The sequence below is a fragment of the Arvicola amphibius genome, chromosome 10, assembly GCF_903992535.2.
Source record: "Arvicola amphibius chromosome 10, mArvAmp1.2, whole genome shotgun sequence".
NCBI lineage: Eukaryota > Metazoa > Chordata > Mammalia > Rodentia > Cricetidae > Arvicola > Arvicola amphibius.
The window spans coordinates 96,718,663-96,744,580 of NC_052056.1; the positions used below are offsets into that span (position 1 = coordinate 96,718,663).

The window sequence follows — 25,918 nt, forward strand, 5'->3', positions numbered from 1 at the left end:
GAGGTCAAGTTTAGGGATCACTACTGTGCGTTATGCAGGCTTACCAGTTACAGACACAGAAACTGTAACATTCAGGTTGGAGTGGGGGATAACATACTCGGTAACAAAGAACGACAAAAATGTCAATGTCAACAACTACTTTTGATGTTCATTTTTTACCTCCACATTTTCTGAGAGACTCCCCAAAGCCACAAATATAAAACACAAAAGGTAGATGAATTGTTTTGGCTCTAAGTCCTAAAGTGAGTTATTTACAAATGTCCCTAAATGTCACTGTTAATGTGAGATTCTGGTTAGAATACTTTCCATAATTTCATTTGCTTGTGTTATTTTGGGAGACTGAGTGGACGTCAGTGGGTCTGCCCTTCTAGTAATCTTCAGTGGGGGGCTGAAATCCACAAGCGTGTCTGAGAATTCTTCCTTGAGAGGAGAGGAATATTGTTTGCTTCCTCCTAACTCAGTGGTTTTCAATCTTTCGAATGCTGTGACCATTTAATCCAGTTCTTTATGCTGTGGTGACCTCCAACCATAAAGTTACGTTATTGCTACTTTGTATCTGTAATTTTGCTACTATTATGACTCTTAATAGAAATATCTGATATGAAGGATATGTGACCCTCGTGAAAGGGTCATTTGACCCCAAAGGGGTCACGACCCACAAGTTGAGAATGACTGTCCTAACCTAACCCATACCTGGATAGAGTTTTTGTCATCACTGGCCCATTCGCTTCCTTATCCACCTACACTGAGAAATTCACATGGCTTGATGGACAAGCACAGCAGAAACTGGTGCGCTGAAGAAATCCAGCTAAGTAAGTTTATTTCAAAGCATGCACACCATGCAGCCCATGCATTTGCTTATGCATTATGCTTGCATTCTTGTCACTTAGAAACAGATGAAATCACTTTGTACAATCAGTTGTCACAAATACTGAGAGCAGCAGCCCCACTTTAACTTTCTGAAAGAAGACTGCTGGTCATATCTCATAGAAGTTCTAGGATCAAATAGAATGAAATGAAACCTTTTCAACTAATTGCAAAACATGATCATATGGGAAAGCTATTGCCACAATATCTTAAGTACTTTTTATCAAAGAATAAAACCATGTTTGAGATTCTATTTCTATTCTATTGTGGAAATTTCTGTTTCCACATTGCTATGAGCATTTATCCTTTATTAAACTTATTTTTTATTGATTTTTATTGAGCTCTACATTTTTCTCTGCTTTCCTTCCTGCCTCTCCCCTACCCTTCAACACTCTTCCAAGGTCCCCATGCTCCCAATTTACTCAGGAGATCTTGTCTTTTTCTACTTCCCATGTAGACTAGATCTATGCACGTCTCTCTTAGGATCCTCACTGTTGTCTAAATTTTCTGGGATTGTGATTTGTGAGTTGATTTTCTTTGCTTTATGTTTAAAAACCACTTATGAGTGAGTATGTGTGATAATAGTCTTTCTGGGTCTGGATTACCTCACTCAGAATGATGTTTTCTAGCTCCATCCATTTTCCAGCAAAATTCAAGATGTTGTTATTTTTTTCTGCTGTGTAGTACTCCATTGTGTAAATGTACCACATTTCCCTTATCCATTCTTTGGTTGAAGGGCATTTAGGTTGTTTACAGGTTCTGACTATGACAAACAATGCTGCTATGAACATAGTTGAGCACATGCCCTTGTGGCACGATTGAGCACATGGGACAACACTATACCTCCGCAGCAGAGGACTCAGGTGAAGATGACACAAAACTCCTTCCATCCCCACAATTGTGAGACATTGCAGAAGAGGCCTCCCATCATGCACAGTTATTTGTAATCTGTTTTTGTTAAACTCTGGTTTGTTAATCTGGGGAAAACCTGATACTCAACCAGAGGATACTCTAAGTCTAACTAGGTCATTCTATCATCCTACCCACAGAAAGTAGAGTTCAGTCGAAGAGGAATGCACATTTATCTCCTTAGAGGACCAACAACAACACCTTAGGTCTTTGTAACATCCCCCACTTAAGCAGCATCCCCTTCATTTTCTCTTGGGATTTTTCAAACGGGGAGAGGAAAGATTTAGCCATTTCACATTCCCAAGTCCTAATCACTGAGGAGAGGAGCCTGGACAGTTTACTCACAGGTAGAGGAGCACCAGGCTGGTAACCAGGAGTATCCAAGTTTCCATGGAGAAGTTTGGGATCAAGTCCATTGCTGCTTCTTTAATCAAGTCTCTTTTGTGCTTTATTCTCAGATGTTTGTGCTCCACCTTGCAGGACTGAGCCTGATGAGCTTCCTTTCCTGCCCAGCTGTGAGTCAAAAGGCAAACCTGCAGTGCTTAAGTACGGGAGAGGGGTGGAGTTGGCCTTGCAGCCAATGAAAACACCACTGTTGTGCCCCACCCACTGTCCTAAGAGTCAAGTGCACCTCAGTAGTTGGCAAAGAACCATGAACGTGTCCACTCAGATGTAAGAATTTGTCTTGTAGAAATATCAATTTAAATAGAACCTGCGTCATCATTGGACCAAAGGTTATTACTTCTTATCAGAGACTCGGGTGAAGTTATTGACTTTAATTTGATGTAGTCTGTCCTCTTGCCCAGGACTGCTTTTATTTTACAGTACTTGAAATTCAGCCAAATGGACTACACCAACATGTATTTTTTTCATTCATTTCCCTCTGCCTACAATATCCTCTGTCTCCCAGAAGACGCTTATTCATTCTTCAAAATCCATTCTTTAAGAGGGTCACATGGATCGCCCTGGGAAGGGGAAATAGATGACATCTTTTGGGTAAATTGGGGGTGGGAACAGTAAAGAGAAGGGAATGGGAGATGACAACATGAATGGACAGGAAGGTCCAGTTGGAGGAGGGGTGAAGGAGATGTTTCCATAGAGAGGGTCATTACAAGGGAGAAGCCTTATGCTAGGGATATTTCCAGAAATCCACAAGGATGACCCCAGCTAAGACCCCTAGTGATAGTGGAGAGGGTGCCTGAACTGGCCTTCTCCTGTAATCAGATGGTTGACTACTCTAAATGTCATCATAGAACTTCCATCCAGCAACTTATGGAAGCAGATTCAGAGATCCACATTCAAGTACCAGGTTGAGCTTTGGGAATCAGTTGAAGAGTGGGAGGAGGGTTTATATAAACAAGGAGTTTAAGATCACGATGGGGAAACCCACAGAGACAGGTGACCTGAGCTAGTGGGAACTCAGGGGCTCTAGACTGAGAGATGGGGAGCCCACAGGGGGTCAAACTGGGCCCTCTGCATGTGGGTGACAGTTTTATAGCCTTTTATATTCATAGGACCCATGGTAATGGGACCAGGATTCATCCCTGGCACATGAGTTGACTTCTTGAAACCCAATATATATATGGTAGGATGCCATGCTCAGCCTTGATACAGGAGGGAAGGAGCTTAATCCTCTCTCAACTGAATGTACCAGGTCCTTTTGACTCCCCATGGAAGGTCTTATACTTTCTGAGGTGTGGGTGAGGAGTGGGAGGGGCAAGAGGAAGGGAGGGAGGGGGAGCTGTGGTTGGTATGTAAAATGAATAAAACCCACATCTGATAGGATTCTGCCTCACCAACCTCATCAAATTTAGAAATACTCTCCTGGGTGACCTTTATCATGTCCAGGAGAAAATTTATTTTTCTCTCTCCAAGAACATTATTGGTTTCCATACATTTTTTTCATTATCAAGTCATAAGATTCTGTAAGACATAGTTTTTAATTAACCAATTTATTTTTTTTTAAAAAACCTACTTTTTCTCATTTTATATACCAATCCCAGTCCCCTCTTCCCATCTACTCCTCAGAGAGCTAAGACTTCTAATGGTGAGTCAACAAAGTCTAGCACATTGCTTTGAGACAGGACCACAGCCCACCCCATTATATTTAGACTGAAAAAGGTATCTCTACAAAGACAATGGGTTCCAAAAAGCCAGTATAAGCAGTAGGGATAAATTGTGGTCTCACTGCCAATGGCCCCACAGTACCCAGGCATACAACTGTCACCCAAGTTCAGAAGGCCAGTTTGGTCCTATGATGGTTCCTTCGCTGCCAGGCCAGAGTTGGTGGGCTTCCATTAGCTCAGATAAGCTGTTTCAGTGGGTGTCCCTATTATGGTCTAGACCTCTTTGCTTGTATTCTCACTCCTTCCACTCTTCAGCTGGACTTTGGGAGCTCAGCCCAGTGCTTTGCTATGACTCTCTGCCTCTGTTTCCATCAGTTGCTGGATGAGGTTCTATGGTGACATTTAAGACTGTACAACTCTCTTTTATGTCTCTTGTCCCTAGAAGATTGCTAAAAAATGTTGACCTCCAGAAAGTTCAGGTGATGTTGTCTTCTCTGTGTCCATTTCCCATGCATATTTGGTGACCATTTTATGGTTTTGTGTCATAAAAACAAAAGTGTTTAGTTAGACCCAGTCTTCTTCCTGACGTATGCAGGCTGATCTGCCTTGAAGCTGACTGATACATCAGATAGAGCTAGAGAAATGTCTCAACAGCTTAGAGCACTGTCTGTTCTACCAAAGGACCATGGCTCAATTACCAGCACCACACAGTGGCTTACAAACATCTGTAACTCAAATTTCAGTGGATTGATCTCCCTCTTTTGGTTTCTCTGGTCACTGTACACATGGGATGCAAAGATATAAATGCAGACAAAACTCCCAAACACATAAAGTAAAATAATTAAAAAACCTGTGTGTGTGTATAGATGTGGTGTTTGTGTGTGTGTGTGTGTGTGTGTGTGTGTGTGTGTACATGTGTGTATTCACAATTGTAGGAGTAAGTTGAGGATTAAACAGATCCCTGATAGGTATACAGATAGAGAAGCATATCACATAAATATGATAAAGATGGTAAATAGCTGGCTTTTCTCTCACCCCCTGATTTGAAATAAAGGCCTGGAAGGCTTTACAAAAATTGTAAGGTGAGACTCAGATAAATTTATCCAAACCTGTGAGCCTTTTCACTTCCCCTTCTATGTTTATGCAGTCCTAAATTAGAAGAAGAACCTATTTCCATCCCACCCAAGCCCTTAAAGTCCCCAGCTCTCCATGGGATGCTGGAATTTAGCTTCCCCTTCTGTTTCCAGGGTTCTTTCTCTATGCATGCCTTGGTATGTGCTTTTTCACTTCCAATAGAAGTAGTTTTCAACTGTTAACTCCACCCACTGTGCCTGAGATTTCCCCACTGCTAGCTGTTATGCTCCAACCTTTATTGCCTTTTAATTCTTTGACTGGCAGACAAAATAAACTTGACCCAGAACCCTCTATGAACTTAGGGGTGCTTGTGAGTATGGGTATGTGCAGTGCACATGTGTGCCTATGAATGTGGTAGATTGCAGACATCCTTTGACCAACAGCCCATCTTTTTTTAAATTGATTTTTATTGAGCTCTACAATTTTCTCTGATTCCCTCCTTGCCTCTCCCCTCCTTCTTTCAACCCTCCCCCAAGGTCCCCATGCTCCCAATTTACTCAGGAGATCTTGTCTTTTACTACTTCCCATGTAGATTAGATCTATTTAAGTCTCTCTTAGTGTCCTCATTGTCTAAGTTCTCTGGGATTGTGGTTTGTAGGCTGGTTTTATTTATGTTTAAAAACCATTTATAAGTGACTACATGTGATAATTGTCTTTCTGTGTCTGGGTTACCTCATTCAAAATGTTTTCTAGCTCCATCCATTTTCCTGCAACATTCGAGATGTTGTTATTTTTTTCAGCCCGTTTTATATAATGGACCAGTTTCTCTCACTTGAAACCTGAGCTTGCCAATTTGGCTTATCTAACTGGCCAGCTTGCCCTGCTGTTCTCTGGCTCTGTCTCCCACACCCTGGAGTTACAGGGTCCACTATGCCTGCCAGACACTGTGTGCAGACAATTGAACTTTGGTCCTTATGCAAGCAGAGCAGGCACTTTATCCACTGAATCATATCCCTAGTCTCCAAGTTAGCCATATTCTTAACCAAATAAATGCAAAGTCTCTGAATGAATGCATATGAAAGGACTGAGAGGTGGACCATAAGCACTCTGGCCACCAATCTATGGCAGCTATCACTACATATAGTATACAAGGGTACCACATATACTAAAATAAAATATTCCTTGATTTTTTTTTTAGAAATTTTCATTTCATCATTTGGAAAGCGTCCACTTAGCTCCTTTGCTAGCTAGTTTTGTGTTAACTCGATACAAAGTAAAGTCATTTTGGGAGAGGAAACTTCTATTGAGGAAATGTCACCAGCAGATTGGCTTTTGGGCAAATCTGTAGTGCATTGTCTTAACCAGTAATTGATATGGGAGGACCCAGACCATTTTGGGTCAAAATGGATGGTAGTTCTGGGTGTTAATAGAAAGCAGGCTGAGCAAGTAATGAGGAATTAGCCAGAAAGCAGTGTTCCTTCATAACCCACACAGTCCATGCCTCCAAGGTCCTGCCATGCTTGAGTTCTTGACTTCTTTCAGTGATGGACTATGATATGTGAATTAGAATGGCCCCCATAGACTCATATGTTTGAATACTTGGCCAGCCAGTTGGTGGAACTGTTTGGGAAGGATTAGGAGATGTGGTCTTATTGGAGGATGTGTGTAACTGAAGGTAGACTTTGAGGTTTCAAAAGCCCATGCCATTCTAGTTGGCTCTTTCTGTCTGTGGTTGTTTTCTCTACATGTAAACTCTCAGTTACTGGTCCAGCACCATGTCTGCCTGCCTGATGCCATGTTTCCTGCCATGATGGTCATGAATTAACCATCTGAAACTGTAAGCAAGCCCCCAATAAACTCTTTCTTTTATAGGTCAACTTGATCATGGTGTCCTTCATAGCAATAGCAAAGTAACTATGACAATAAAATATTGTCTATAAAATGAATATAAAGGGAGATTTAGAATTGCTTTAGCTGGAGCTAGGAATGTGGCTCAGTTGGTGGAATTCTTGCTTAACATGTATGAGGCACTGGGTCTGATCCAAGTGTTCCATGATGCTGGCTGTAGCTCATGTCTAAAATCTCAGCAATTGGTCAGTAAGAACAGGAGTAATAGGCATTCAAGGTCTTCTTAGGCTACATAGTAAGTTGGATAACAGCTCAATGGGAGTCATGGAGAAAAAGGCTAGGCTCATGTCTCAGTTGGTAAAATGTCTGCCATGCAAGAAAGAGGATATGAAGCCAGGCATGGTAATGTGTGCCTGTGACAGCCTAGGGATAGGGTTGAAAACTGATAGATTCCTGAAGTTCACTGGCCTGCCAGTCAAGTGTAATCAATGAGTTTCAGGTTAAGTGGGAGATCCTATATCAAAAAATAAAGGTGGAAGGGCTAGAGAGATCACCAAGTAGTTAAGAGTGCTTGTTTCCCATGTATAGGACCTGAATTAATTCACAACACAGCATTGGGTAGCTTATAACTACCTGTAACTCAGGTTGCAAGAAATCTTATGCCTTCCTCTAGCTATTACAGGCACATGCAAATGCTTTACACACATAAATATAAAAACACTTATAAGTACAATAAATATTAATAGAATAAATGTAGAGAATGAGCAAAGAAAGATGCTTGATTTTAACTGTAAGTTTTTTACACAAGTCTCATACTGTGCATTCACACCTACACACACATACTCTGTCTGTCTGTCTGTCTGTCTATCTGTCTCTCTCTCTCTCTCATACACACATACGCACAAATACAACAGACATGTTAGCATACACATAATAAAATTTTAAAAACTTTCTGGAACTAATGCATTTTACTCTGAAAAACTTAGTAAGTGGATCTTGAATGAGGTGCAATAGAGGTCTCTAGTCTATCTGGGTAGGATAGTCTAGTCATTTTTTGAGACCAAAATCCAGCCAGCACCAGGGTCAACCCAGAGCAAAATACTTTAGTCTACAAAGGGTCGTAAAAGAGGCATGCCTTTTGTGAAATATGCTCTTTAAGGTAATATCCTTAAACATAAAAAGACATAAATACCAGTGAAGAAATTGTAGGAATGGATGAAGACTCTCTGTACAGATACACATTGATGATCTCTGTGCTTTCATCTGCATGTATTGTCTGCCTTCAATGGCCTGCTATGAATACATGGAGGAAAACAGATGACTCACAGACAGACAAAGGACATAGACCACTAACAGCCAGATTCTATTTTGGTTGCAAATAGAGGTGATAATTATAGTATCTTGAGCTAAAATTAACCATATCACAACATAAAACCTTTACCAGTGTTGGTAGACTTATCTTTTTCAGTTTCTCTAAGAAGTTAATGTTCAACTTTAGATAGTAAAGGAAGTAATTAAGCTCATAAATGGTGATAGTCATGTTGTCATGTTATAAGGTTGTGAGCCCCCATGTGAATGACGGGAACCAAATCCAGGTCCTTTGTAGGAACACCCACTGTTCCTAACCAAGTCATCTCTCCAGCCCCGATCTTTATTAAAGATAAACTTTTACTGGTCTCTTGAATTTTTTTTTAACCACAGGGCAAGAGTATTGTTTATCACCAAAGGAAGCTGACATATAATTACCCTTTAGGGATGGGGATTTTTAGGAGAAAGGGCCTTGAGACCATGATCAGATTTCAAGGTGAGAGAATAAGAAAGAAAATACACTATATTAACAACACCATTCCAGGACCATATAGGGAAGGGAAAGCTTCCATTTACAGTGTGCAGAGAGAAGTTGCATTAAGATAAAAATACCGTGGCCATTTTGCAGCAAGGGTCTGAGCTGATGTCCAAGGTCATGCAAATGCCAGGGGTATGGGCAGCTACCTGGGGTCACATTGGTGTCTGAGGGCCATGCTACTTTGGGGACCATGCCAAATCAGGTGGCACTGCCACCTGGGGTTATGGTGACATATGAGCCCTTCATGTTGCCTAGGATTATGTCTGGGTTCATGGTCCTGCCATAGTAAGTGTCTGTGTTGAACTGTAGTCCATATTGCTGCCAGAAGCCACAGGGAGGCTTGGGGTCTAGGTCACAACCTGTGGTCATATGGGAGTCTGGGGTTGGGTTGCTGCCAAGGCCAGGGCATGGTGTCTGTCCTCTGGGCCAGGGCTGCTACTGCTGTGTTTATGACTCTACAGCAGTCAGGGTCTGAGTTGATGTCCATAGTCCCCATTGCCCTTGAGGACTATTTGTATGTCTGGGGTCTGGTCAGACACCTGAGACCATGTTGGTGTCGGAGGGCCATGTTGCTACCAGGGCCACACTGGTCTGGATGGCGTGTGCTGACACCAGACCCACGGTGACACCTGGAACCCAGGTTCTACGGAGGGCTGTGTCTGGGTCAGTGATCCTGCTGTGGCTGGGGTCTCTGTTGATGTCCACAGTTCATGTTTTCACAGAGGTCATAGGAACCAAGCATGTTGAAATTCGAAGTCTGTGCTGAGCTGGCCCTGCTCCTCACTGGACCTGGGAGAGCTGACTCTACCCCTTACTAGATTACAGCCATAGGAGAGCTGCCACCCCATGCTCCCCCAATCAGGAAAGATGGTGTCACTCCTCACCGTGAGTATGTACCTCACCTGGGCAACTGACTAGAGGCAACCCTGTTGTTGAGGATGTAAGCAAGCTGGCCCTGAGGGCATGAGAACAGCAAAGCTGACTCCCCTGAGTCTCCATGTGGTGGCATGGGTAAGAAAAAGATGCCCTCTTGCTCACACCCCTTGCTACCTGTGGCATGTGAGAAAGCTGGCCCTGGGGTCATGAGAGTGAGAGAACTAGCCCCTCAACAACTGCAGCTCACAGGAGAGCAGACAGATCCTGTACTCTGTCAGTGCAGTACACTAAGATATTGGAGATGAAGCTGAGCCAGCTCTGAGGGATGAGAGCAGGGGAGCTGGCTATACCCTCTTATATGCCCCCTACAGCAAAGAGAGAGGGTCCTGAACATTCCCAGAGCAATGCAGTGGACCTGGCCCTGGTGGTGTGAGTGACCTGGACCAAGGGCCTGGGAACCAAAGAACTGTCCCCTGTCCTTGCGGCAGCCTGCATTGGGTAGGTTGACTGAGGCAGAACTGGAGAACTCACCTAGGTGGTGACAATGTGGGCAACCCGATGGGCTGACCAGCCCAGCTACCACCCAGGCCAGAACGTAGGCTATGAGTTGGCCTAACCCAACATTCACCTCATCTATGAACTGTTGGAGCACATAAAGGGGATGGACCTACAAATTCAAAACTGCTGGACATAGAACTCAGGGCATAGAACAATAACAGGGTATCCAAGAGGAGCTCCAGCGAGAGCCTGTCATCGACTGTGCAGCAGAAGCCAGAGGTCCTGAGCCGAAGGAGTCATTACTCATGGAAGTGAACGCTTAGAAGTGAAGATGGCAGGACTAAAGAGTAAACTAAAGTGAGGTGTGACTCAACAGTCTACACCACATCTTCCATGAGATTCTTCTGGGTATTTTTTTCTTCTTCTTGTTTTGTTTTGGTTGTTTGTTTCTTTCTGTTTTCATTTTGCTTTTTGTTGCCTTTTTTCCATTTGTATGTTTGCTTTGTTTGGTTTTCGGTTTTTCTTTCAAATGTCATTTTGTTTTGGTGGGGAGGTTGCAAGAGCAGAGAGTAGATGGTGTGTGTGTGTGTGTGTGTGTGTGTGTGTGTGTAGATGGGCAGGATACTGATGCACGATGTAAAATCTGTAAATAATCAATAAAAGTTAAAAAGAAAGAGAAAAATACATTGCATGCACATATGGAATTCTCAGAGTTAATACTGGCACTATATTTTTTATAAGGTGAAAATAATTCTTCTTAATGGCATTTTATGCCTGATGTGTTTGGGGCAGTGACAAGCACTTAGGAGAAGAGAGAGTCTGAAAACTCTTTCTCATGAAGCTCCACTTCTCATGAAAAAAGCAGAAATGAACTAAACACACATAAAGAAGTGCAAATTTGGATAAATGTTATGAGATAAAAGAACTTCTATAAATGCTTTCCATGGTTCTATCACGACACAAGTTCCTTAACATATAATTTAAAGTTTTTCACTGTTGTTTTGGGGTCATTTAATAACCTCCAGCCAAATTCTAAAACGTTTTTGTTCTGAAATAGGAAATGATATTCAGTGTTCATTAGCAGTCAGTGCTCTTCTACAGCAATGACATGTTGACTGTTGTCATTGCTAATTCTTTTAAATTACATGTGAACCAGCCTCACTTTCTGTAGGCATTTTCTGCACCCTCCTTCAGTGACAAGGGTCACTGGGACAATAATACTGCATCCTTTTGAAATTCTCTACTCAGAAATAATTTCAAACATTGCAAGACTATTACAAAGGCCACCTGTATGGACTTGACACAGATCCCTTCATTGTTAACAGTTTACTAATACATTTGTTTCCTGTGCATATTTGTGTGCATTATTTTTCCGAATGTTTTGACAGGGATTTAAAGACATAATGCCCTATTATCTTCTAATCCTTTAATATGCAAAACCCTAAAAGAAGCACATTCTTTCATAAAATTACATTACAAATGGTTTTATCATCCTACAATCTAATTCACAAACAACATCCCCCCCAGGTCAATTGTTGCACAACATTTTACTCTTACTGTCTATCCAAATAATATTTTTAATTGGTTCACAAAACAATCCAGTATTAAGCAAAGCATTTGGCTGTAACATCTTATTCATCTTCTTTAATTTGGAAGTGTTTCAACTTTTCCTTGTCCTGTCACTGATATTGTTAGTAATTATTTATTGAAAATATATTTTTAATACAGTATTTCCTGGTTATATTTCTTGTTCCCAGCTCCTTCCAGACCCTCTCCATTTCTCCTTCTATCCAAATCTACACCCTTTCTTTCTCTTTCTCATTACAAAACAAACACAAATCTGAAAACTTAAATGATATGATAAAAAACAAACAGAATAAAAAGAGTTAAAGACAAAGCACAGAAAATATATAAGACTGAGACATACATTCATACACACAGAAAAACCATAAAAAAATCAGAGGCTATAATATATAAGCAAAATATCTGTAACTCCCCCCCCACAAAGGTCCAGATGAAGCATTGTGAGATTAAAAAACAAAAACAACAAACAAACAAACAAACAAAATCAATCCCTCTAAAAATACCATTTTGTTTGTTGGCCATCTATTGCTGGGCCTGGAGCCTGCCCTAAAGTGTGATTTGTGTTACCAGTGAGACTCCTTTGGAAAGAACTAATTTTTAAATTGGAAGCAGTTATCAGTTGGAGAAGCCTCTGGGTTAGGAATGGGGGCTAAAGTCCATTTACCCTCTCAGAGCTCAGATTCATCTCTGTAGGCCCTGTGCATGCTGCCAGTCTCTGAGTACATATGTGCATCAGTCCTGTTGTGTCTAGACAGCCTTGTTTCCTTGGTTTCTCTCATTCCCACTGGCTCTGGAAATTTTTCTGCCTCCTTCAGAGTTTCCTGAACCCCAAGGGGAGGAATTTAGTAGAGACATAACATTGAAGACTGAATGTCCCAAGGTCTCTCACTCTCTGAACACGGTCTACTTGTGAGTCTCTGTATTTGTACCCATCTACTGCAGGAGAAAGCCTCTCTGATGATAGCTGAGTAAGATACTGGTCTATGAGTATAGTAAAATGCTGTTAGGGGTCATTTTATTGCTGTGTTCCTTTAGCAGAACAGTAGTGTTTAGTTTCCTGGTAGGTCCATGGCCTATCTAGTTTCAGGTTCTTGGCTACATGGACAGTGTTGGTTAAAGGTTACACCTAATGGAGGTGTTCCTATAGGCAATCAGATTATGGCTGATTACTCCGCCACGATTGCAGTAGTGTATCTTTCAGGAAGGTCACCATTTTTGATCACAGACTTTATAGTTGGGTTGTTGTTTATCTCTCTCCTCTGGTACTGTACAGAGTAACTTATCGTTAGCAGGGGTCAAGACACTATTTATCCACATTCAGTGAGTCATGCATGTGCTGTCTTCACCAATAGAGCCTTACCACCAGTTTGTGGAGAGCAACCAATAGCCTTGGCAATAACCTGGGTTGTTTAAGGGGTTCTATGGGAACCCTTTATCCCAAAATTGACAGATGTAACACATTCCTGGAACTGAAGGTGATCTCTAGTTGGGACCTTATCTATCCTGTTATTTGGTGATTACAATTTAGGATTCTTGAACTGCGCACGTGCAGCCACTGCTCAGTGCAGCCTGCTAGCGCGGGCCGGCAAACATGTCGCACTTACAGATGAAACTCCTGCGCAAGAAGATTGAGAAGCGGAACATCAAGCTGCGGCAGCGAAACCTGAAGCTGCAAGAAGCATCAAACACGAGCCTATCACAACCTTCCAATGAAGATGTGCCCAAAGAAGAGGTAAAGGTCAGAAAAGTTAAGAAAGCCTTAAAGCACGCTGCGAGGGTGGGCTCAGCAGAAGCACAAAGTGGAGGCGTGCCTGAAGAGACAGCAGAAAACTGGACGAAAGTTGAAAAGTTACCCCAGAAACCTACCGCTTTAACCAATGGAGAAACAGCAGCAGTGCCATCTCCTGATTCAAAATCAAAAAAGAAAAAGAAGAAGAAAAAGAGGAAAATGGCAAATGACGCAGAGCCTGACACCAAAAAAGCAAAAACTGAAGATAGCAATGTGGCTCTTGAGGAAGCAGAAGATGCTGCCGTGGAGAAACCAGATGACAAGGAAGTGCCCAGCCTGCCCCTAGGGCTGACAGGGGCCTTTGAGGACACTTCGTTTGCTTCCTTGTCTAACCTCGTCAATGAAAACACTCTGAAGGCTATAGAAGAAATGGGCTTCAAGCGCATGACTGAGATCCAACATAAAAGTATCAGGCCACTTCTGGAAGGCAGGGATCTTCTAGCAGCTGCTAAAACCGGCAGTGGCAAAACTCTGGCTTTCCTCATCCCTGTGATCGAGCTCATTGTGAAGTTAAAGTTTATGCCCAGGAATGGAACAGGAGTCCTGATTCTCTCTCCTACCAGAGAACTGGCCATGCAGACCTTTGGTGTTCTTAAGGAACTGATGACGCACCACGTTCACACGTACGGGCTGATCATGGGTGGCAGTAACAGGTCTGCCTAAGCGCAGAAGCTCACCAATGGCATCAACATTGTCGTGGCCACCCCTGGCCGGCTTCTAGACCACATGCAGAATACTCCAGGGTTCATGTACAAGAACCTCCAGTGTCTTGCTATTGATGAGGCTGATCGTATCTTGGATGTTGGATTTGAAGAAGAATTAAAGCAAATTATTAAACTTTTGCCAGTACACAGGCAAACTATGCTCTTTTCTGCCACACAAACTCGAAAAGTTGAAGACTTGGCAAGAATTTCTCTGAAAAAAGAGCCATTGTATGTGGGTGTTGATGACGATAAAGAGGTTGCCACAGTGGACGGACTTGAGCAGGGATATGTTGTGTGTCCCTCTGAGAAGAGGTTCCTTCTGCTCTTCACATTCCTTAAGAAGAACTGGAAGAAGAAAGTGATGGTCTTCTTTTCGTCGTGTATGTCTGTGAAGTACCACTACGAGCTACTGAACTACATCGACCTGCCTGTCTTGGCCATCCATGGAAGGCAAAAGCAAAATAAGCGAACAACCACATTCTTCCAATTCTGCAATGCAGATTCCCCTGAATACTGCTGTGCACAGATGTGGCAGCCAGAGGGCTGGACATCCCTGAAGTCGACTGGATTGTTCAGTATGACCCTCCCGATGACCCCAAGGAATACATTCATCGTGTGGGTAGAACGGCTCGGGGCCTCAACGGAAGAGGGCATGCCCTGCTCATCCTGCGCCCTGAAGAGTTGGGTTTCCTTCGTTACTTGAAGCAATCCAAGGTTCCACTGAATCAGTTCGACTTTTCCTGGTCTAAAGTTTCTGATATTCAGTCTCAGCTGGAAAAGCTGATCGAAAAGAACTATTTTCTCCATAAGTCCGCGCAGGAAGCATACAAGTCCTACATACGAGCCTACGACTCCCACTCTCTCAAGCAGATCTTCGATGTGAACAACTTAAACTTGCCTCAGGTGGCTCTGTCCTTTGGCTTTAAGGTTCCTCCCTTCGTTGATCTGAACGTGAGCAGCCATGATGGCAAGCTTAAAAAGAGAGGAGGTGGCGGTGGATTTGGCTACCAGAAAACAAAGAAAGTGGAGAAGTCCAAGATCTTTAAACACATCAGCAAGAAGACAGCGGACCGCAGGCAGTTTTCTCACCGACGGGAATGGCTTTCCACCTGGACTTTGCCCTAATTTCCCCTTTCTCTTTAAGAAGGAACTTTTTAAAATCACCTTTAGGATCTTTTTGTCTTTACTATGAATGATAATTTTTATTTTTAAATACTCCCATAAAAATCATGTCATTGTTTTAATGTCATTTATACTTTTCCTTTTTGGTATAAGGAGGGATGCAGTGATGGACAAAATAGGCTGGATTTTTATTTTTTGAATGTTAGCAATAACCTGGAGCCCCTGAAAATGCCACACGTATGTAAGGGCAAAGACTGTTGGGAGTAATTAGTGCACATCTTCAGTGGTGCCGTTGCAGCTGAGATGACTCGGTGGGTAATCAAGTGCTGCTGCACAGATCCTGAGTTCAGCATCCACGAAAAATGCTGAGCGTGGCAGCGCATGTAACTCGAATGCTTTGGAGCCAGAGACAGGCAGGTCCTGGAGCTTCCTGGCCAGCTGGTCTAGCCAAATACCATTCCATGTTCAAAGAGAGACCTGTTTCAGCAGCGAAGGTGGAACGCAACTGAGGTAACTTCTGGCCTCTACATGTGCACATAGAACGTGGACATAAAAGTAGTACCACTTCTGTTGTATGTTCCTGACTTTTTGTTTTTCAAGACAGGGCTTCTCTAACTATGGAGCCTGTCTTGGAACTCATTCTGTAGGCCAGCCTGGCCTTAAATTCTCAAAAATCTGCCTATTTCTGCCTCCCCGGAGTACTGGAATTAAAGGCATGTGCTTTAATAACAAAAAAAAATTTAGGATTCTTACACACACACACACACACACACACACACACACACACACACACACACACTAAAAAAAACTTCTACTGTATTAGGTTTCCATATAACCCCTCAAATGACCCTTAGATTTGGCTGTCACTCCCCACATTCCCTTCTGCTATGAACCACAGAATCATTAATTAATTAATCAGCCTCATTTCACAGGATTGACTCATCAGAGTCAAGATCTCTGTAAGGAGGATTAAGCCAAAATGTAAGACATGTTAGAATTACTGGCTTGCAAATAAGGTGGCTGTTTCTTGCTGTAGATTTCTCACCACAGCTTATACCCTTCTGTTACAAATTTAGAATTTATCTCCCATAGTGCAGCACTATTTGATAATTTACTGGGCACAATTTCCACTATGCATTTGGGGTTTACTGATAACATCCCCTTACTATGTGTGAAATTACTCACACAGTCAAAAAGCCTGCTTCCCAATATCAGGTCTTTGTTCCTTTCTCCTATGTAAATGTAGAGATCTGCCTTCTTGCAGTTATCTTTATTGACAGGTCAGTGTTTGTGGTCCAGACAAAGGTATTCCATTTAAGACATTTCCAGGTATCCAAGGACATAGAATTACAACCTGTCCAAAGCTGTTGATTCATAGATGCTCAGAGAGAAAAAAATAAGCATGCCCTGGTTTTATCTCACTCATAGATAAGAAAAGCAATGACCTAAAACTACCTTTGCACTAAAAGATTCCTAGCACCTTACGCCCTCATATACCTCAGTTTACTGATGATTTTTGATTAGGAGATTGACTGCTTGTGTTTTACTCTCAGGAAAAGTAATTAGCAATCTACCCACAGCCTGGAGGGAGACAAACCTTCACTGGCACATCTGATAGGTGCCATGTCCTGGATCTGATAATTTAGATAATTTCTATCTGGCTCTCCTCTTTGTTTCAACCATTTAGAGTAGATGCTGTAAACTTCAGATCTAAAAGGCCTCTCTAACTTGCAACATTTGAAAAAAGTGCTATTTGTGGCTATCGTGAAAGGTGCTGCTTCTCTGATTTCCCTCTCTGCTTCCTTATCCTTTGTGTACAGGAGGGCAACTGAGGTTTTGGAGTTGATCTTGTATCCTGCCACATTACTAAAGGTGTTAATCAGCTGTAGGAGTTCTTTTGTAGAGTTTTTGGGGTCGCTTATGTACACTATCATATCATCTGCAAATAACGAAAGTTTAACTTCTTCCTTTCCAATTCGAATCCCCTTGATCCCCTTATGTTGTTTTATTGCTATTGCTAGAACTTCAAGCACTATATTTGAAGAGGAATGGAGAGAATGGCCAGCCTTGTCTTGTTCCTGATTTTAGTGGGATGGCTTTGAGTTTCTCTCTGTTTTATTTGATATTAGCTGTCGGCTTGCTGTAAATAGCTTTTATTATATTTAGGTATGACCCTTGTATCCCTAACCTCTCAAAGACCTTTATCATAAAAGGGTATTGAATTTTGTTAAACGCTTTTTTCAGCATCTAATGAAATGATGATATGGGTTTTTCTTGCAGTTTCTTTATATGATGGATTACATTGATAGATTTTCGTATGTTGAACCAGCCCTGTATCTCTGGGATGAAGCCTACTTGATCGTAATGGATAATTTTTCTAATGTGTTCTTGGATTCGGTTTGCCAGTATTTTATTGAGAATTTTTGCGTAGATGTTCATGAGTGAGATTGGCCTGTAATTCTCTTTCTTGGTTGAGTCTTTGTGTGGTTTTGGTATCAGGGTGACTGTAGCTTCATATCTTGGGGTAACTCTAACCAAGGAAGCAAAAGATCTATTTGACAAGAACTTTAAGTCTTTGAAGAAAGAAATAGAAGAGGATACCAGAAAATGGAAGGATCTCCCTTGCTCTTGGATTGGGAGGATCAACTTAGTAAAAATGGCAATTCTACCAAAGGCAATCTATAGATTCAATGCAATCCCCATCAAAATCCCAACAAAATTCTTCACAGACCTTGAGAGGACAATAATCAACTTTATATGGAAAAACAAAAAACCCAGGATAGCCAAAAGAATCTTATACAATAAAGGAACTTTTGGAGGCATTACCATCCCTGACTTCAAACTCTATTACAGAGCTACAGTATTGAAAACAGCTTGGTGTTGGCATAAAAACAGAGACGTCGGCCAATGAAATCTAATAGAAGACCCGGATTTTAACCCACAAACCTATGAACATCTGATTTTCGATAAAGGAGCTAAAAGTATGCAATGGAAGAAAGAAAGCATCTTCAACAAATGGTGCTGGCATAACTGGATGTCAATTTGTAGAAGAATAAAAATAGCTCCATATCTATCACCATGCACCAAACTCAAGTCCAAATGGATTAAAGATCTCAATATCAATCTGAACACACTGAACCTGATAGAAGAGGAAGTGGGAAGTACTCTACAACATATGGGCACAGGAGACCACTTCCTACGTATAACCCCAGCAGCACAGACATTAAGGGCATCATTAAATAAATGGGATCTCCTGAAACTGAGAAGCTTCTGTAAAGCAAAGGACACTGTCATGAAGACAAAAAGGCAGCCTCCTGACTGGGAGAAGATCTTCACCAACCCCACAACAGACAAAGGTCTGATCTCCAAAATATATAAAGAACTCAAGAAACTAGACTTTAAAATGCTAATTAACCGAATTAAAAATGGGGCACTGAACTGAACAGAGAATTCTCATCAGAAGAAGTTCAAATGGCCAAAAGACACTTAAGGTCATGCTCAACCTCCTTAGCAATCAGGGAAATGCAAATCAAAACAACTTTGAGATACCATCTTACACCTGTCAGAATGGCTAAAATCCAAAACACCGATGATAGCCTTTGCTGGAGAGGTTGTGGGGTAAGGAGTACACTTATCCACTGCTGGTGGGAATGCAAACTTGTGCAACCACTTTGGAAAGCAGTGTGGTGGTTTCTCAGGAAATCGGGGATCAACCTACCCCAGGACCCAGCAATACCACTCTTGGGAATATACCCAAGAGATGCCTATCATATTACAAAAGCATTTGTTCAACTATGTTCATAGCAGCATTATTTGTAATAGCCAGAACCTGGAAACAACCTAGATGCCCTTCAGTGGAAGAATGGATGAAGAAAGTGTGGAATATATACATATTAGAGTACTACTCAGCGATAAAAAAACAATGACATCTTGAATTTTGCATGCAAATGGATGGAAATAGAAAACACTATCCTGAGTGAGGTAACCCAGACCCAAAAAGATGAACATGGGATGTACTCACTCATAATTGGTTTCTAGCCATAAATAAAGGATATTGAGCCTATAATTCGTGATCCTAGAAAGGCTAATTAAGAAAGTGAACCCAAAGAAAAACATAATTATCCTCCTGGATATTGGAAGTAGACAAGATTGCCGGACAAAAATTGGGAACTTGGGGGTGGGGTGGGATGGGGGTAAGGGGTGATGGGGAGAGAAAAGTGAGAAGGGGAGGATGGGGAGAGCCTGGGGGAATGAGATGGTTGGGATAAAGGAAGGGTGGATATGGGAGCTGGGAAGCTTATATCTTAATTAAGGGAGCCATTTTAGGGTTGGCAAGAAACTTGACCCTAGAGGGATTCCCAGGTGTCCAGGAAGAGATCCTCAGCTAGTTCCTTGGACAGCTGAGGAGAGGGAACCTGAAATGGCCCGATCCAATAGTCATACTGATGAATATCTTGCATATCACCATACAACCTTCATTTGGCGATGGATGGAGATAGAGACAGAGACCCATGTTGGAGCACTGGACTGAGCTCCCAAGGTCCTAATGAGGAACAGAAGGAGGAAGAACATGAGCAAGGAAGTCAAGACCGCGAGGGGTGCACCCACCCACTGAGATGGTGTGGCTGATCTAATGGGAGTTCACCAAGACCTGCTGGACTGGGTCTGAAAAAGCATGGGATAAAACCGGACTCTCTGAACATGGTGGACAATGAGGGCTGACTGAGAAGCCAAGGACAATGGCACTGGGTTTTGATCCTACTGCATATACTGGCTTTGTGGGACCCTAGCCTGTTTGGATTCTTATCTTCCTAGACCTGGATGGAGTGGGGTGGACCTTGTACTCCCAACAGGGCAGGGAACTCTGAGTGCTTTTGGACTCTAGAGGGAGGGGGAGGGGAGCTGAAGGAGGGGGAGAGAAATGGGGAGGATATGGAAATTTTTTAATAGAAAAAAATAGAAAAAAGTGCTAATGTACAAAGGGCTACAAACTTCCCTTGTCTGTTTTCGTGGGTTGCCTGCCTGGCTACTCTCTCTCTGTGCCTGCATGATTTTGTGGGTCTTTATAGCTGGGTAAGAACAAAGAGAGTTAAAGAAGCTGGAGCAGAAGTTGGAGCAGAAGTGTCTCTGAAATTAGCAGAGATAGGAAAATTGAGAAGGAGAAGGAGAAGAATGTAGCGGAAAACTGGAACTGGAATTAGAATTGAGACAGAGAATTAGAGCTAAGAAATTATAGACAGTTAGAACAGAAAAATTAGAATAGAGAACAAGAAAGAAAGAACAATAAAGAGACATGGATAAAAAGAAAATGTTGTGAATAGATTAATTTTTTAGTATTGAGAGGGGGTTTCAGTGATTACTGAAATTCACCTGCATTTAATTTCCAAGTGCTTAAAATATCCCTGACCCCTAAAGGTAGGAGTAAGAAAAAAAATTACATTAACATGATACAAGGAAATGAACATACCAATTGAGGGTCTTGGGCTACATTCATAGTTAAACATTCTGTTGCTGGAACAAAGCAAGCCACACTTATACCCTAGACCAAAACATTCTGCAGGCAAATCACTCCCTGGGTGGAATTGTTTTTAACTCTCAAATTTCAGTCCTTTTGCTTATTGTAGTGTCTTTTTCTGAACCCCGAGAGAATGTTTTCAGAGGAAGTCCCTTTAAATTTCTTCTCCCTTCTTCATTTGATCCTCAATTACATTTGGCCCCCAATCTATTTATAATGATTTATTCTTTTTCCCTTTTCTAGGGTTTAGTTTTTTACTCCTTTAGACCTTTACTTTATATCTAACCTCTGTGTCACATATGTTTTCAAAGAGTTCAGCTGTTTATTCTGTAGAACATTACTCAGTTTGAGTTTGTCTAGTGACTGCTCATGACTGTACTTAGTTTGTGTGTTTTTGGCAGTAACACAATAGCATAGACACTGAGAGCAACAGTAAATAAATGAGGCCTCCTGAAACTAAGAAGCTTCTGTAAAGCAAAGGACATAGTCAATAAGACAAAAAGGAAGCCCACTGAATGGAAAAATTTCTTCACCAACACCACATCAGACAGAGGACTGATCTCCAAAATATATAAAGAACTCAAAAAAACTAGACATCAAAATACCAAATAATCCAATTAAAAAAAACAGAATTTTCAACAGAAGAATCTCAAATAGTTAAAAAACATTTAAAGAATCACTCAACATCCTTAGCCCTCAGAGAAATACAAATCAGAATGATACTGAAATATCACCTTATACCTGTCATAATGGCTAAGATCAAAAACACCAACGACAGCTTATGTTGGAGAGGATGTGGAGTAAGGGGAACATTTATCCACTGCTGGTGGGAATATAAACTTGTACTCTGCAAATCAGTATGGTGGCTTATCAGAAAATTGGGAGTCAACCTACCTCAGGACCTAGCAATACTGCTATTGGACATACACCCAAAAGATGCTCCACAACCTCTCTCATTGTCATCATAGAACCTATATCCAGTAACTGATGGAAGCAAATGCAGTGATACACAGCCAAGCACTGGGCTGAGCTCTTGGATTTCAGTTGAAGAGAGGGAGGAGGGATTATATTAGTAAGAGGGTGTCAAGATCATGATGAGGAAAACCACAGAGATTGCTGACTGAGTTAGTGGGAGCTCGGGGACTGTCAGCTGGGTAACCTGCATGGAATCAAAGTAGGACCTCTGGATGTGGGTGACAGTTCTGTGTCTTAATCTGTTGGGGGGGGGTGGCTGGCAGTGGGACCAGGACTTATCCCATGTGCATAAAGTGGCTTTTTGGAGCTCATTTCCTATGATGGGATACCTTGCTCAGCCTTGATGCGTGGGGGTGGGACTTGATCCTGCCTCTGTTTTGTATGCCAGACTTTGTTGACTCTCCAAAGCAGGTCTTACTCCCTCTGAGGAGTGGATTAGTGGTCAGATTGCAGGAGGTTGGGGGATAGGACATGAGGGGATGGGTAACTGGGGTTAGTATATAAAACAAAACAAAAAAAATAAACCAAAGAAAAGAACTAAAAAAAGTAGATGTGTGGAAACTTCTTGCCAAACAAAGTGCATAGAATGCATGAAAACAAGGAGACAGTACCGCATCCTAACTGTTGACAACTTACTGAGCTCACCAGACTCAAAGCCCATTTGTTAATACTTTTAAAATACAAAACCTTGTAGAATGAGCTGCGGGCAGACCTGCTTTTTCATCCGGCCTGGCTTCCAGCCACCGGCTAGCTTATGCCCCAAAATAACAACACACAAACTGTATTCATTTAAACACTGCCTGGCCCATTAGTTTCAGCTTCTTATTAGATAATTCTCGTGTCTTGCTTTAACCCATATTTAGTAATCTGTGTAGCACCATGAGGTGGTGTCTTACCGGGAAGGATTCAGCATGTCTGACCTGGTGGCTGGCTTCATGGCGACTGTCTCAGAGAGGAGAGGCATGGCGTCTGCCCAACTTCCCTCTTCTTCTCAGCATTCTGTTCTGTCAACTCCACCCACCTAAGGGCTGGCTTCTCAAATGGGCCAAGGCAGTTTCTTTATTAACCAATGAAATCAACACAAACAGAAGACCCTCCCACATCAAAACCTGGCTGGGGAAAGGACTCTGTTGATGGAGTACTCACCACTGAAGCCTAACAACCTGAGTTATTCCCTTAAATTCCAGCATAAAAGTCATGCCTGTAATGGGGATGGAGGGACAGGAGGATCCCTTGGGCTTTCTGGTCAGGATTCTATTCTCTTTGGATGTATACCTTGCTCAACCTAGATGTAGTGGGGAGGGCTTTGGACTTTCCACAGGTCAGGGTGCCTTCCCTCTCTTAAGATTGGAGAGGGTGGGAAGGAGGGTGTGTGGAGGGAGTGGGAGGGGAGGGTAATATGGGAGGAAGTGGATTGGTATTTCTTTTAAGTAATAAAGTATTTAAAACAAAAAATGCCACTCTGTTGAATCAATTCTCAAAAGTAGAACCTAGTTTATTTTCAATTTAATTATAGTGATTGACATAATTTACCTTCTACCTTATTCTTGAAAGTTATAGCTTGTGAACTGTAAAATAACTGATTACTGACAAATGATAAGATATAAGGCACACAGCAATAAGGTCTTATACATTTGTTCAAATGTGTGTTACAGAAGAAATAAGAAGAGTCAAAAATATTGTTCTCAAAGAATTACATTTTTATGAAATATCAATAAAATATAGAGAAATGAGTACTCATAAATGTACAGGAGTCACACAATACACAGTTACAATCTTCCGAGATTTAACAGAAGCTTCATGTAATTGTCTGGGTAAATATCTGATTAGTTGATATCCAACTTTGGGGTATAATTAAGAAATAAATTGGTCCATTCTGTTATAGTATGCTGGTACTTATGTAATCATTTGGCATTGCAATTCATTCATGTCAAAATTATATTCATTTTTTAAAATATGCTTCCATTCATAGTAAAAGCATTCATGAAATGTAAGCAAGATGAATCCAGAAAATATATCAAGGGCATCAAAAACACATGAAAACATATGAAAATGTTTGGTGCTATAAAGGTGAAGTTATATAATGTTGAAGAGGTGAAGAATACATATACATCTCATTCAGCTTTTTCAAAATATTGAGAGAGTAATGAATGAAGTATGATCCTAATTAATCTTAATAATAAAACCCAGAGCCTATTGTCAGGGTAAAAGTTGAAAGATCAGAGACGCAAAGGAGCAGCCACAGTCACCTCTTACCTCTCCGACTCCTCAGACCAAAAGGGGCTGAGATCCTGCCTTTGCCCTGCCTTATCACTTCCTCATTTACACCAGCTATATTACTTCCAGTCTCCTGACTGTATAGACCTCCAGACCTCTATGGTTAACTAGTGGCTAGCTTCACACGCCAATCTCCAGGTAAGCTTTATTTGTCAGAACACAAACAAAATATCATAACAAATGAATTTTCATGGATGTCAGCTCCTAATTTAAACAAATAAGTAAATCATATTAGGAGATGAGAAAATAAAGATGGATTTCATTAATAAACAAAAGAAATTATATATATATATATGTATATATTCTTAAATTTCTATACTATCTCTGACAATTGGGTTGGTGCTAAACAGGCTGGGTTACTTCTATGTACTTAAGAAAACATGGACGAAGACGTAAGATTGACTTTTCCTCTAGAATGTGTTTTGTTCCTGACATGAGGAAGCACATTCCTATCTGGTCTGAACAAAATAATATAGCACTTGGGGACAAAGATGCAGCCTAGGAGGTCTGCACTGGAAGCTAGGATAGAGAAGACTTCCATGGCTACCATGAGTTTCCCCTTGGTGCTGTGGTAGACAGGGAGGAAGGTCACCCATACACTGAAGAACACCAACGTGCTGAAAGTCATGAACTTGGCTTCATTGAATGTGTCAGGCAGGTTCTTGGACAGGTAAGCCAGAGTGTAGATTCTGAGTGCCATGGAACAGAGGTATCCCAGGACAGTAAGGGTTCCCTGCCCTGTGGGAAGTCCAAGGTCCTCCCAACTCCCCCCAGGTCCAGGAAGGTGAGCAACCAAATTGACAAGGCTCACACAGAGCCCGTCCATGCCATAGAATCAAAGCCTATCGCCATTGTCCTTGGCTTCTCAGTCATCCTCCACTGTCAGCCTCATTCAGAGAGTCCGGTTTGATTGCATGTTCCATCAGTCCCATTCCAACTGGTCTTGGTGACCTCCCGTTAGTTCTGTCCCACAGTCTCAGTGGGTGAACGCACCCCTCATGGTCCTGACTTTCTATAAAATAGGGTCATTTCTACACAATGAGTTAATGAGTACTTCTCACATTTTTAGCTTATGTTAATCAAATTAACAAAGACATGATACAAATCTAGATTCAAATTCATGATACATAACTACTGTTTATTTAAAAAATGTGTTCAGTATAAGAGTCCATAAAAGCTTTTTGACATACCTCCCTAATGGATATATTCTGGTCTACACATGTTTTAGATCTTTAATACTTAACGTTACTGAAAGATATCACTCTCCGAGCCAGCAGGAGAGCTTCCTGCAGGTAGGCTCCCCCCAAACTCAACCCTCTCCACATGATCTTCTGTACTACTAGTCCCATCCCACCCCCAAACTCGCCTATCTTCCTGCAACCTCAGTGGAACTCTGAAACACAGCTTGCTACAATACTGAGGGGACTTAAGAGGTGAGTGAACAGCCCTGAGGTAGGACACCCCATTCTCTAGGACCTCCACAGTGGGACAAAACCCCAGGCCTCTCCCCCAACTCCCTTGGCTTTTCTAGCCAGCTGGCAGGAATTTTCTGCAGGTAGGCTCCCCCAAAACCCAATCCCATCTACTGGACCCTCCAAGCTACTAGCCCCACCCCACCTGCAATCTTATCTATCCTCCTAGAACCTCAGTGGAACTCTGAAACACAGCTTGCTCTAGTACTGAGGGAACTTAGGAGGTGAATGAACATCCATGCAGCAGGACATCCCACTCTCTAGGATCTCCACAATGGGACAAAACCCTGAGTCCCTCCCCCAACTCCCTGAGTTTTTCTAGCCAGCCAGCAGAAGAGTTTCCTGCAGGTAGGCTCCCTCAAAACCTAACCCCATTCACCAGACCCTCAAAGCTACTAGCACCACCCTGCCTGCAAACTCACCTATCATCCTGCAACCTCGGTGGAACTCTGAAACATTGCTCTGATACTGAGGGGAATAAGAGCTTGGTCCAATA

At 41.9% G+C, this 25,918-nt stretch overlaps 1 protein-coding gene and 1 pseudogene across 1 annotated transcript in view; one reads left to right on the forward strand and one right to left on the reverse strand.

The window, feature by feature from the left end:
• The window catches only part of LOC119824438 (cytochrome P450 3A9-like), a 69,186-nt gene that overhangs the window by 31,525 nt on the left and 11,743 nt on the right, over positions 1-25,918 (reverse strand). Inside the window, exon 4 of the mRNA XM_038344565.2 lies at positions 2,122-2,317. Coding sequence (XP_038200493.1) covers positions 2,122-2,317 — 196 coding nt within the window. The remainder of the gene's footprint in view (positions 1-2,121; positions 2,318-25,918) is intronic.
• Positions 13,112-15,186, forward strand: LOC119824961 (annotated as a pseudogene).